This window comes from Blennius ocellaris (genome assembly GCF_963422515.1).
Source record: "Blennius ocellaris genome assembly, chromosome: 5".
NCBI lineage: Eukaryota > Metazoa > Chordata > Actinopteri > Blenniiformes > Blenniidae > Blennius > Blennius ocellaris.
This window is the reverse complement of record NC_137654.1, coordinates 18,556,363-18,569,740: the sequence shown is the minus strand read 5'-3', so window position 1 is coordinate 18,569,740 and position 13,378 is coordinate 18,556,363. Positions and strand designations below refer to the sequence as shown.

General features: G+C 41.7%; 1 protein-coding gene across 2 annotated transcripts; it reads left to right on the top strand.

Annotated features, from left to right (window-relative positions):
* The first annotated feature begins 1,675 nt into the window (after nucleotides 1-1,675).
* exosc10 (exosome component 10) lies at nucleotides 1,676-13,147 on the top strand. Of its 2 annotated transcripts, none has more exons than XM_080496073.1 (25): nucleotides 1,676-1,802; nucleotides 2,158-2,294; nucleotides 4,262-4,385; nucleotides 4,470-4,574; nucleotides 4,717-4,876; nucleotides 4,978-5,086; nucleotides 5,173-5,248; nucleotides 5,325-5,435; nucleotides 5,573-5,716; nucleotides 7,799-7,989; nucleotides 8,181-8,337; nucleotides 8,476-8,624; nucleotides 8,774-8,824; nucleotides 8,929-9,040; nucleotides 9,156-9,203; nucleotides 9,301-9,376; nucleotides 10,013-10,122; nucleotides 10,199-10,291; nucleotides 10,375-10,443; nucleotides 10,560-10,665; nucleotides 10,749-10,822; nucleotides 12,354-12,531; nucleotides 12,646-12,710; nucleotides 12,785-12,861; nucleotides 12,986-13,147. In XM_080496073.1, the coding sequence occupies exons 1-25, from the start codon at nucleotides 1,695-1,697 to the stop codon at nucleotides 13,011-13,013; spliced, it is 2,658 nt and encodes an 885-aa protein (XP_080352199.1). In that variant the 5' UTR covers nucleotides 1,676-1,694; the 3' UTR covers nucleotides 13,014-13,147. The 2 variants fall into 2 exon arrangements, with proteins under 2 accessions (XP_080352199.1, XP_080352198.1); XM_080496072.1 differs by having other exon boundaries at nucleotides 12,955-13,123.
* The last annotated feature ends 231 nt before the right edge of the window (nucleotides 13,148-13,378 follow it).

The following is a 13,378-nucleotide window of genomic DNA, read 5'->3' as shown; positions in this document are numbered from 1 at the left end:
GCTCATGTGTCAATACTTCGGCCATGGCTCTTCACATGCTATTGACCACTGGTGCACACCACCAAGGCTCCCTTACGTTTGCAACCACTGAGGTAAAGCTGTGTCTGTGAGATCTGTATATACACGATGCCACATCTTGAACTCAAGGCTACAAACGGCTTTGCGTTCAGACATGGTTCACATAGCTCTTATAGAGATATTGGCTAAGACATGATTGGTCTGTAATACTTCTCTCAGTGCAGCAGATACTGAAGCCTGGTTGCAGCTGATTGGAAATACCAATACTGCCCCCTAATGGCAACCGTATCCTGGTGCATTTTTGTGTAGGGGGAGATCGGGTGAGGTAATTCAAGGGGAGAAAAGGCTGTGTCTGCAGTGTCTGAGGAACGAAAGCGCAAAATCACGACCTGAAGCTGCCCATGCAGACTGTGAGGATTAACTGACTGCTTTTGAGTTGCATTTCTGTCTCAGTTTTAGCTGGCAGCATTAACTCTTCAGCATGCTGTTCAACCAATTACTACAGCAAAAAGACTCTGAATTGTGGATGTACACGGTAAATATCCGGCATCTGTGTCTAATGTAATTATTTAAAAAAATAAACAGTTCATGGCAAAGTGCACTGTAACAAATTGCTGTATTTGTGGTGGATTTACAACAGTATCCTACTGTATTTTATAATAATTGTAAAATACTGTTAAATATCTATCCCTCTCATGTCAATTAACAGTTTAATCAGTCATTTAACAATAACAGTAAACAACTGTAATTTAACAGCATAAAAAAGTATTTTCTGTCAAGCAGTGTGCAAACGTCCCTTCTCAAATCCATCAGCATCTTGACAGCTCTTCTTTACTGATCAAACTCCTCAAACCACTTCTTTTTAGTGACAAATTGTAACCGAACTGGCTTCCTGAACTTGACTTTGAAAAACACAGCTCCTTCATACCAATCCAGCCAGAGAAGTCCAGGTGGACTTCAACGGAGCAGGTAAAGGAAGGTTATATTTATCTCCTGAAATTGGTAGTGTCCAGTGTTGTTTTGTCTGCATGATCATTGAAGTGTTGCCATTTCAGATGTTTCATTAGGTCTTTTCTTTCTTTCGTTTCTATAATTTTCATATTTTTCCAGACATTGTTTTTTTTTTTTTACAGGCACTCATCAATGTCAGATACATACATACATACATACATACATACATACATACATACATACATACATACATACATACATACATACATACATACATACATACATACTCAGAAGAAGAATCTCTTTTGCGATCTGTCTGTTGATCTGTGAAGAGTTTTTTTTTTTTATCATGTAGTGTGTGCCAGGCTTATGGGAATATATCAGTTACAAGATTCCCTAATGCTCATTAATGCATGTATTCGTTTGTCCACGTGACAGGCCTCACAAAGCATTTGATCTGGTCAATTGGACTTGGTCACACTGTGCGTCTTGTAAGATCTCATTGTTCCCTCGACTAGCCAGATTAGACAAAGACATTAAATCAAGTTCATCTGAGTTGATTTAAATTCTTTGAGACACACGTCGACTGTTTCTGCGGTGCGTTTTCCCCTCCGCACCGTCGGGTGGCGCTGTGTCTCTCCCGCTCATTTCTACGGCCCAGAAGAAAACAGTGAGGTCAGTTTCCTGCTGCTCACATGTACACAGCAGCACGCGAGAGGAAAACGATGAAGCCTGCCAAGGAAAGTACCAATAAAGACAGCAATACAGACACCAACGACGACGAAAAAGAGGAGCTGTGTGCCGGCTTTAAAGACGTGGACGCCTTCGTGAAAGTACGTGAGTCCGGGCGTAGAGGCTTTAATCTTAAGCTAGCCATCAGGTTAGCAACGTGGTTAAGCCTGTGCCTCTGGAGCTGAAACTTTACAACATCTGCGGGGTGAATGCAGTTCAATCGATCAGTTCACAGGATATTTAATACTTCAAATGTCAACTAAGTGCAGTGTAAAACGACAAACTGCATTCATGCACAATAACGAGCTTGAATCCACAACCCCAGCTGTGAAAAGGTTGAAATTAAGTGCTATAAAAAAAATGCCTCAAAATGACTCAAGTTACATTAAACATGTTGTTGGTAGTTGTTGTTGTTGTAAATGTATTGTTAAAGTGGTCCCTGTCTTTCCTTTGCAGTATGGATTGGGTGCAGTATTATCAGCCACCAAAGCCTCTGCAGGCCTGCCTAAAACTGGAGATGAATATGATTTCTACCGGAGCTTCCCGGGATTCCAAGAGTTCTGTGAAAGTCAAGGAGATAAACTCCTCCATAGGTGAGAGTGGTTAATGTTACAGCTCGGTCAGGCTTCTCTGCACTCAGTCTAGTTCATTTTCCCAGAAGTCAAAACAAACAATAATTTTGACAATATGTTTACTCCTCTGTTTAAAAAGTAATCTTCCGTTGGATCATCCATTTTCTATGCAGCTTCCTCTAACTCAGTGGTTCTCAATTATTTTCTGTCACGCCCCCCCTAGAGGACAGAATTTTTTTCAGGGCCCCCCCCCCCCTCGAATTGTACTACCATTGAGAACTTGATAATATTTATTTATTTATCTGTATAAACCACTGTATGAGTTGCTGGCACCAGCATTCTGCATACAATCGCCTGATTATCAAAATAAATCTGCTATGGTGTGAGGTTTTATGCACCTTGTGATGTGGTGGGCAACTTTGTAAGAGGCTAACAGGGCTTTTTTGTTTACTGATGCCGCGCTGACGAAATGAGCGGCTTGTTGGCGATACTCATGGAGTTTACGATGAAAAAACTCCAGTGGCTTACTGACATAATGGGTGTATGGTCTCCAGGTGTATGGTGTATGGTCTCCAGGTACCGTCTTAATTTATTTGGTTTCATGCTGTCCGCTGCCAGAGTTTTTAGGCATAAAACACAAACGGGTGTTTCCTCGTTTCCGACCGTGTTCACGGTAAACCCAGGGGCTATGTAGGCATCGTCATATCTCCTGCTCTTACTAGGTTTATGTTTACTCTCACCTGTTTTCTTTTCCTCTGACGCCTCATCCTTTTTTCTTTTCACTCCTGTCAGAAACTTCTCCACCTCTCCTCCTCCTCCGCCAGCTCTGTACACTGGTGTTCATGTGTAGTACTTCTTCTACTCTACTGGGTTGAACAGGCAGCCTGTTGATTAGTTTGAGCACTGCTGCCACCTAGTGGCTGGAGGCCCTTTTTTTAATCCTTCAAGCATGAATAAAGACACTAATAGTCGCGCCCGCCTCGCCTCGCCTCACGCCCCCCCAGGGGGGCGCGCCCCACCATTTGAGAAGCACTGCTCTAACTTGTTTTTGGATTGTGGGAGAAAACCAGACAGTACTCGCAGAAAGTCCATACTTGCACAACAGAACAAGCAAACTCCACACACAACAACTCTTCGCACCAGGAATATTGTCATTGTGAGGCAATCACTTCATCACCTTACATCCTCTTCTATGAGATTGGGATGTATTTTTGTATCTAAACTACTGAAATAGTTTTTAAGCATCTCAACCCTGCTTACTTCATAACTTGTGTGTAGTGTTGGTCACAGGTGATGGAACGGAGGCTTCCGGGCTCACAACATTGGCTTTTCTTCATGTTGACGTACCGAACAACTCGTGTGCAAGATGTAAGGTGTATCCCCTATCGATTGAGACATTACTGCATTAAAAAGTGATCGTGCTCTGCATGAAATAGAGTTCATTCAAAGTTACCTGGTTTAGTTTTTTTTTGTGTGTTTTATTTTAGGACTTGTTATATACTATTGGGAACCTTTAACTATTTGTTTCCTGCGTTGTCTCTGCTGAAATAACTCAGCGTGTGCATTTCGCATAGCTGTGATTCTGAGACCGTTCATGGTTCGTAGAAATTCCATACTTTAAAAAAAGGCAGAGAAATAGATCTACATGTAGTCACCTTGTTGCCCATCAGTCATTTGTAACCTCTATCAGAAACACACAGTGATATTATATTGATAGAACTGTCATTTATTGAAACTTGGATGTGTCTTTAAAAAAGGAGCTGAATCAATTTTTCTACATAAGAATAAAAAAAAAAAAAGCCTCAAAATAAATCCAGGTGGTCTGAATACGATTTTAGTCATGAGGGTTAAGTTTTTATAAAACTGTTAAGAACCGACCAATAGAGGCAACATTTGAGCAGAGAGCCTGACCAAGCTGTGTCACTTGTCGCATGCTGCGCTTCGATTCAGAAAATTAATATGACTTGCTGTCTGTGTCCCCGTGGCAGCATGAGTCAGTTGATGCAGTACCACGGCCTCAGGTCCCACATGAGGGACCGAAACAAACTGACAGGACTCGAGGAGAGGTTTGACTTGGTTGTAGACTCGAATGATGTCATCCTGGAGAGAGCGGTAGGACCCACAGCTTTGTTATTCAACAAATGACTTCTTGGGGGAGGAAAAAGTCTTTGCAAACTTCTTGTATCTGATTTTCAGGGTATTCTTCTTGATGAAGCTGATGGGTTGAACAGAACCCAACAACCTGTTATGCCCGTGGGCTTTCAGCCTCCCAAAATTGTTGTTTCCAGCTGGAACCGCAAGGTTGGTGAATTAATCTCCCTTGGCATTACGCAGCAGATTTCATTCTCTGTTCTTGCTTCTCCTTCAAGTTTCCTGAAGCATTGAATTGCGTGTTCCTGTTGGAATGTCACACCTGTCTGAAAAGCGTGGTATTATTGATCAGGGTTCCAGCTCTGGAAGTCGTTCGGAGACGTTTCGATTGCTCCACGCCAAGAATGTGGCGAGACCTCAGCTGAAATTTAAGGAAAAAGTTGACAACAGCAACACACCTTTTATTCCCAAGATCTTCATCAAGCCCAACGCAATAAAGCCGCTTCCCCGTTGTGAGACATTCTTTTCACTCTCATCCTTAAATCTGATTCTCGTTGATAACATTCCCCGGCTAGGTATCTGACGTATTTCCTTCCTTGATTCCTTTTTGTAGATTTCACCAACAAGCAAGTGCGAAAAGAAAGGCCAGAGGATCTTGATGTGCCAGCCGCCCTGGCTGATTTCATTCACCACCAAAGAACTCAGGAGCATGTTGAAGATATGTACGGCCTGTTATTTATTTACCTTTTTATTCTTTTATCTTTTTTTTAGTTGACATTGTCGAAACTAACGCATTTGGTCCCTGCAGGTTTGCACACCCATACCAATATGAACTGGACCATCTGTCAGTGCCAGCGAGCCTCCTGTTGAAGCCAGATCCGCAGGTAAAGTAGTGTGAAATATTGATCCTCTAATATGTTATTATTTTCACACAACGTGCTATCTGTGGGTTCATTTTAGATGTACAAACCGATGACGGAGACCAAGCTCTCTTACATCGACGCCCTGGAGGATCTGGTGGCCCTGAATGAGAAGCTCTGCAAATTGTCTGAATTTGCTGTGGACCTTGAGGTAAGAAGATAAACCTTAATAATTTGACATGGCAATTTTGAATAATACCTTTTGTAAAGCTTATAATGCCATTTTGTATGATAAAGGCCTTGATTTGGTACTTTGATTATTTCTAAGTTGTTTGTGTTCCATCACAGCATCATTCCTACCGCAGCTTCCTCGGCCTCACGTGCCTCATGCAGATCTCCACCAGAGACGAAGACTTTATTATTGACACTCTGGAGCTCCGCAGCGAGATGTACATATTGAACGAGGCATTCACTGACCCGTCCATTGTCAAGGTAATGAAACTGCTCCACGAATCAATCCTTTGCTGGAGCCTGTTTCACGACTTTCACTGTGTAAAATTGAAGATGGGATGACACGAATGATTTGATTTGTTATTTGGTGAATGATTGCATTTTTTTTTTTTTGTTAATTTTGACTTAACATATCTCCTGTGGTGCAGTTGGTCTTGGTTTCCTCCAAACATACTTGGGTGCAGTTTGAATAAGCTTCAGTTGAAGGCTGAATGCAGCTGAACTAAACACCTTGAAACAAGGTAAAAGCTTTATGCGAGATTCTGTCCCTGCAATCCTAGTGCACAATGTTGCTGCTTTGAAGAGCTTCTCAAAACCATCAAACACACAGAGGTGAATTGAAATAAAAGCGGAGGTTATCTCTTGGGTGAACAAACTGAAACAGTTATTACACATCTTTTTGTGAAAATTTCAAAGCCATAAAACCCAATTCAGTGGAAGAATACTCCCAGAGAGCTGCTGCTATGGCACAAATTAGCATGAGCAAAATGCTTGTATGAAAGGCTTTGGGTAAGTTGGTTATTAGTTTACTTAAAAAAAATAGGACTGGGACTAATTTCAATTAATTACTGAACATGCCACTTAAAGGAAAAACAAAAAAAAACATGCCTGTCTTTTCTTAACTAATTTATCCACCAAAATTGGCTTCAATTAAAAAATGTGGCTTATTTGTATTAACTATAGAGATGGATAAATTAGAATTAATTAAAAGTAATTTCCTAATTTGTTACATTGATTAGCTTTTTCTAAATTGAGTCACATCAGTTGTAGAAATCCAACCCTGACGGGCTTGATGCAATGTTGACAATACAACAAACCTGACGAGAGTTATTTGGGGTTGTTTTTTTTCCTCTTTGGAAACCACACCAAGTTTAGACAGCCGTGGAGAATGATGACAATTAGTTGTGGTGTTTTCCTGTTAAGTTACTTTCAAGTAAAGCAGCTTAAACAGTGGCGCTGAGGATATTTATTTAAAGCGACATGAAGCAGAATCATCACATTTCCAAAACCTCTCTAATGAAAATGGAGTTGATATTTCCTTGAAACAATACGGTCCTCCCTCGATTATCAACACTGTTGGGCAGACGCACTTTGTCGTGTGTCTGGAGAACACCAAATAGTCTGGATCAAAAAGATGATGGCAACACAGTGTGTTAACATGCTCAACAACAGTGTGTTGTTCATTTGAAACTTTTTATTAAATGACAATAAATGTGCGCATTTAACAATACAGTATTCCTTATATGAATTGTTTATCATGGCTCTATTACATGGAGTAAGACCTCTTCAGACACTGTCCGGCCAGTCCAAAGAAAGATTATGTTGCTTAAAACCAACCTGTGGTGTTAAAAAGGTCAGTGACCGCTGATCTATAACACCTCTTGGCTAAAAGTTGGAACTACGTCTCGGCCACATGACCACAGGCGGTTAACACTTCGAGGTCTGGATATTGAAGGTGCTACTGTACTTGGATTTAATACTTCATCGATTCATCATTTAGAATTCATATAAATACCAAAAGAAGAACACCTCCTCGGGGGTAATAACTGAAGTTGGTTTCAGAGCCGAATCAGTTTGAGACATTTTTGACAAAGTTGGAAAGTGCCCAGCAGTGTGTGGGAGCCACAATGACTCATCCTCTATTGGACACTATTATTAAAAAAATTTTAAAAAACCTGCGTGAGCTTGAACGACTCAACAGATTTTGGGGGGAAAATGAGATTAGAGGAAGATCTTATCCTGAGTGGGTTGGGTTTGTTGGTCTGGCACAAGAATAAAAAGCCTTAGTGACAATAAATGTTACAACAATGGAAAGAATTGATTGTTTTCCTTTTTAAATGATGCCAAATCTCTGAGGAAGATGCATTTGTGGCATTGCCCGCAAAGCCAAGTATGTGGGTGTCACCAACGAATAATTGTACAAATCCTTTGCTAATGCCACACGGCGTGTGAAGAAACAAGGCGTATCGGCCGTGTAAAATACATGAACTTTTTAAATCAACGCTGAGGGTTGTAATCAGTGAAGAGGTTTCATTTGATATGTGCGGTCTGTCTTCTCCTCAGGTATTTCACGGTGCCGACTCTGACATGGAGTGGCTCCAGAGGGACCTGGGTCTCTATGTTGTCAACCTTTTCGACACACATCAGGCGAGCCGAGCTCTCAATCTGGCCAGACATTCCCTCGACCACTTGCTCAGGCACTTCTGCAGCGTGGAAGCGGACAAACGTTACCAGCTGGCTGACTGGAGAATCCGGTATGTTGGCACCACAACCGCATCATCTAATGCTTAACTTTGCAATTTCAAAAGCTGCATTGAGCCGATGTTCTTTTTTTGAACTAGAACAAAAAAAACACTTCGTGGTTTTAAGCTCGTGGGATTACTGAAAAAAGAAGTTTGATTTTGAGGAGCTGAAATAGAAATCTCTCTATAAAATGTCTTTCTAGGCCCCTGCCTGATGAAATGGTTGCGTACGCACGGGCAGACACCCATTACCTGCTCTACATCTACGACTGTGTGAGGGTGCAGCTGCTGGACTCTAACCACGGCCAGCCTGGCCTGCTTCAGTCTGTCTGGAACAAAAGCAAAGACATTTCTCTGAAGGTAGGCACAGATCTCACTTTACGCACCGCAATGATCACAAATGGTCAGATAATTCCACCGCGTTCGTTGTCACGTTACATATTGCGTCTCCTCTCTCTCTCTCTCTCTCTCCCCCTCCCTCCCTCCCTCCCCCCACAGAAATATGTGAAGCCTATATTCACAGAGGAGTCATACCTGGAGCTGCAGAGGAAGCAGAAAAAGTCTTTAAACACCCAGCAGCTTACTGCCTTCAGACTGCTGTTTGCCTGGAGGGACAAGCTAGCCAGGCAGGAAGATGAAAGCACAGGGTAGGAAGTCTGGAAATGGACGGACCAGCTGTTCTGGAAACGTGCCCCGGCTCTTGTCATAATTCACTTGCCGTTCAGCCATATTTTGTTTGTGGCCACCTCCTGGCGGTTAAAATTCACCCTTCTCGTTGTTTTTTGTTTTTTTGTAGATACGTTCTGCCCACTCACATGATGAGTAAAATATCCGAGGAGCTGCCCAAGTAAGTGGATGAGTGTTCCCACTTGACTTGTAATTCATTTTTAATGTTGGTTGCTCTCACGTCGGCGCTGATGAATTTATTGCTTTGATCCTTCTCTCGTTCAGAGAGCCTCAGGGCATCATCGCTTGCTGTAACCCCGTGCCCCCCCTGGTGAGGCAGCAGATCAACGAGCTTCATTTGTTAATGCAGCAGGCCAGGGAAATGCCCCTCCTGAAGGTGAGGAAAGACAAACGGCAGCAGTTGGAATTTGCACTTTTTTGTTTTTTCCGAGAGGTCTCTGCATTGTCAGTTGTAATCTGAGGTGCCCGTGTCTCCTCTCCGGTTTACACAGGCCGAGATTGCAGCTCAGAAGATGAAAGGGCTCACCCCCATTAAGAAGGTTGGCTTACACCTGATTGAATTTTCAGTCCTCCCTTGCAGTGGTTAAAGGAATGTCTGTTTAAATTTGAAATGACTACATTTGTGTTATTTTACAGCCAGAGGTCACACTGTTTGGTCCACATGATATATCAAGAATTTCTGTGATGGACCTCCCTGCGACATCCTCCGACGGTGAGCTGATCCTCTGCATTGAGGCGTTATACAAGTGGCATGTTTTTATAAGTGCTGTTATACTTGTAAAATGTTTAATAATAAAAGTCAGATGTGGACGACTCAAGCACTCGCTCATCTTCTACATCAGAGATTATGTTGTTCTTCTCCCAAACCGGTAGTGGAGGCGTAACTCTTCATTAGAGTGTTGATTTATATCAAAGTTAAGTCCACAGTACACCCTAGCCTTCCTTTGTTGAAACTGGCAATGGGAGTTTACCACACTTAAGATTTTAGCAGCGGTCCGTAGGTGCTTTAACTTTAACGTCAAGATAACACCCGGTTAAATTTAACCCAGTTTTGAACAAGACAACAGTGCTGTTAAAAGTTAACAGTCGGATAAATGTATTTAACGGCTGGTTGAAAGATGAACAGCCGGGCTCTGGTCAGAAAAGCGCTTCTAGATAGACAGCAGGGTGCGCTTCAGTGGTTGCTCATAAACTTCTGTTGTTTACCTGGTTTAAATTGATCACTGCAGTGGTGGTGTTGATCGTCAGCCCTCCGTCATCATGAATCGTCACAAAATAAGTCCATGTCAAATTTATTTAGCACCGTCTGCCGATAAACAACTGATGATTCTAATGTACATTATTTTAGAGGCACCAGTTAAACAAGGACAACTTTTCTCGGAGGAGGAGCACACGATGGACGTTGATTCAGAGAAAACAATTGGTCTTGTGGCAGCAGCTAAAATCACAATGTTTCAGGTAAACATCAACGTTTGGTTTGTTGTATCCATGGATACACGAGCACAGTAGCTAAAACGCTTGCTTCTCTTTGAAGGAACCAGAGATCAAAGATGACCAAGAATCAACCTCTGCAGCTCAAATGAAAGCCCGACGCATCATAGAGTCTTTTGAGAATCCTTTCAGAATGGTAAGTAATTAACCTGTGGTTGTTTGTCTTTAATTTACATGATCACACGTCATTTTTTTTTAAAAATCTCTGTGGAATTTCAGTATTTACCCTCCACTGGTGTGCACATCAACAAGAATGCCAAGTTCGACCCGTCTACAAAAATATTCGAGGTGATCAAAGTGCTGAAGTTATTGATCAACATGCCGTTTGCTGTTGACCTGCTCTCTCTCACTCTCTCTCTCACTCTCTCTCTGGATGTTCATTTCTCTGCTCTGCGTCTCTACAGATCAGTAAAAGGTGGAAGCTGCAAAGTATTGAACAGCAGCAGATGGAGCTGGATGCCAAGAAGAAAGCCAAGGCGGATGTGAAGGAAAAGGCAAAAAAAGAGTCAGGTATGGGGTTGAATTAATTTGTTCTTTATTGAAGTTTCTAAAGATTAGTTTAAGTGTATTTTTTTTATTTTATAATTCCACAGAGGCGAGAAACAAGGCTAAACAAAGCTACCAGGAGTCTCTCCAGAACGTCTCCACTGTTCGCCAACAGGCAGCGGTGAGTCATTCGCTGTCCCCTTCTTGTTTTTTTACTTTAAATGGGATTTGCACCCATGTCAGCATCACCATTGCTTTCCCTACTGGGGAAAGTATGACACTCATCCTAAAGTCACCCCTCAGCCCAACACAGAATATTGAACACAGTACATTATTAGCCAGTCTAACCCTCTGCTGTGCCCCCCCCCCCCATTTCCTTCAAGTGCTGTTGGTTTTCTTCACATAAATACGGTGACTCATAAGCGAGTGAACCACTGCTGTCAGTCCAGAGCATAGTAGTGCTTCTCTTAATATAATAATACCTGTTACACAATGTGTCTGGGGAGGAAGAAAGCCCAGCATGGGGCAGCAGCATTAAGTACGTGTCCTGTACCCATCAAACACTTCTCCGTTCTCCTGGGTAGCAACAACAGATACTTAATGCCCAGGAACTCATTTCCAGCTACCTTCATGTCTCAGGGGTGTGTTATGGCTCCCACATACGTAGTCCTACATTTTCTACCTTTTTGTCCACTGTGCTGGAGAACAAGGAAACACTCACATCTATCCCTGCCAGTGGCTCCTCTTCCACCACATCACAGTGTCTGAAGCTCCTGCAGTCATTCACTGGAGCACGCCTGCACAAGACTCCAGCGCTCTGATCATCGCTTGAGCTTTAACTCGTTTTAAAGCTGACATGGTAGCGGCTTCAATTCAGCATGTTTGCACCATCTGGTCGTGTGTATCACAGTCGGAAATGTTCGCAGTCGCTTTTCAAAGTAACAGGCGTTGGTTGTACCTGCCAACAGCATGCGAGTACCGGCTGCTGCAGCAAGCCATCATATTCAGCCTCCATTTTTGCTGTTGGGTTTTTTCTTTTTTTTTTTTTACTGCAAATTGAAACTTTCGTGGATTTGAACATTTCCTTTTGCTCTCATATTGTGTTCAGTATTGGGTTTGGGTTAGCTCCCCAAAGTTCCCCAAGCCTGGTCTCAAACAGGGGATTTTCTCACTGTGCACTCTGCATAAAAACTTACACTTCATGCCTTTTGTTTCTTTAATATCAGAATATTTTGTATTTCCTCAAATAGGGGATAGGAGAAATGCAGAAATGAAGTAAAGATTAAAAATGAACTCAAATCAAGATGTTAGACTGTATAATAAGTTCTAATATATTAAAAGTACAATATATACATTCGATAAAACAATGTTAGCATCTGACATGTTAGTGATACTCAATAGTGTACTCTGGTGGAATGAAGCTGACTGAAGGAGCTCTAGTGCAACGTCACAGGAAGTCATTCTTTAATGTTGCACGCAGCTTTGAAACGGTTTTCAAAGTGACCACCTCCTCTATCTAATTTAAATGGAGCGCCCCTTGACCTGCCACTCAATGGTGATCACAGAAGATTCATTCATACATTTACCTGCATATGAGAAGGAGAGGGTTGATACTGCTGGAGTAGAGCTATATCCAGCACGAGGCATGCGTGTGTTAAATTGTGTATTGTTTGTGTAGTACATAAAGTGATGTTACTCACCAACTTCATCAGGAATCTGCAAAAGGTGGAGGACCGAAAAGAGAGCACGTCACCAGTGAAACTGGAGAGTCGACTCCCAAACCAAGTAAGAAGCTGAAATCTGCAGAGACGCCCCAGAACACAGAAGAGACTCCACAAGGCAGCTTCAAACCCTTCGACTACAGTCAGTCAGACCTCAAAGTCTTTGCCGGTATGCATACCTAAGCATTACTATTGTAATTAATTTTTAAATAGACCAGTTCATGTTTTATTCTGTCAGTTTGTGTATAAATATAGAAATGAACTTGAAATCTTCCCTCCACAGGTTCCAAATCAAAAGACCATACACAGTTTGATCCCAACCGGCAAGGCCACAACTCGAAGAAAAAGGTACTTGTTAATTAACTTATTCAGTGTATTATTTGTCGTATAAGTGCTTCACAATATTCTATTTTGTCCAACAGAAAATGCCGAAGGGACAGAAAAACAACACGGGAGCTGGAAACCGAAGCATGTCGTACCTGGCTGGAAAATCAGACAAGTGAGTGATTATATTCAGGACACAGAGTTTTTCTTTGCTTCTCTTAAATGGAGTCGTATTATATTAACTGGCCTGCCTCTTTATTCCCCACAGAGGATTTCGACACAACTGGCCTAAACGGTAGATTCTTTTTTGACTGCGTCTTCTTTTAGATAGTTTTCATCTTTCAAAAACAACAGTTGACTTTTTTTTTTTTTTCATTTTTCAATTCAGTATTTAAAATCTGACTGAATTTCAAAGTGTATTTTTTCAGCTGTGGAATTGTTTAACATGTAAATATGTGGAAACACAGACCTCTTTATTAAAAATTAATTTAGAGGAAAAACTTGTCGACTTTTTTTTTTCTTCCCCCTTATTAATGCATGCTACTACTAATTTACCAAAACGTACAATGTGTGGAAACACTGATATGTTAGGGCTGCAAAAAGATAATTATTTTGATGGATTAACTTGCCAATTACTTTTGGGTCATCAGATCATAAAATTAGAAAACGGGTCGCTACTTTAATATTCTGAT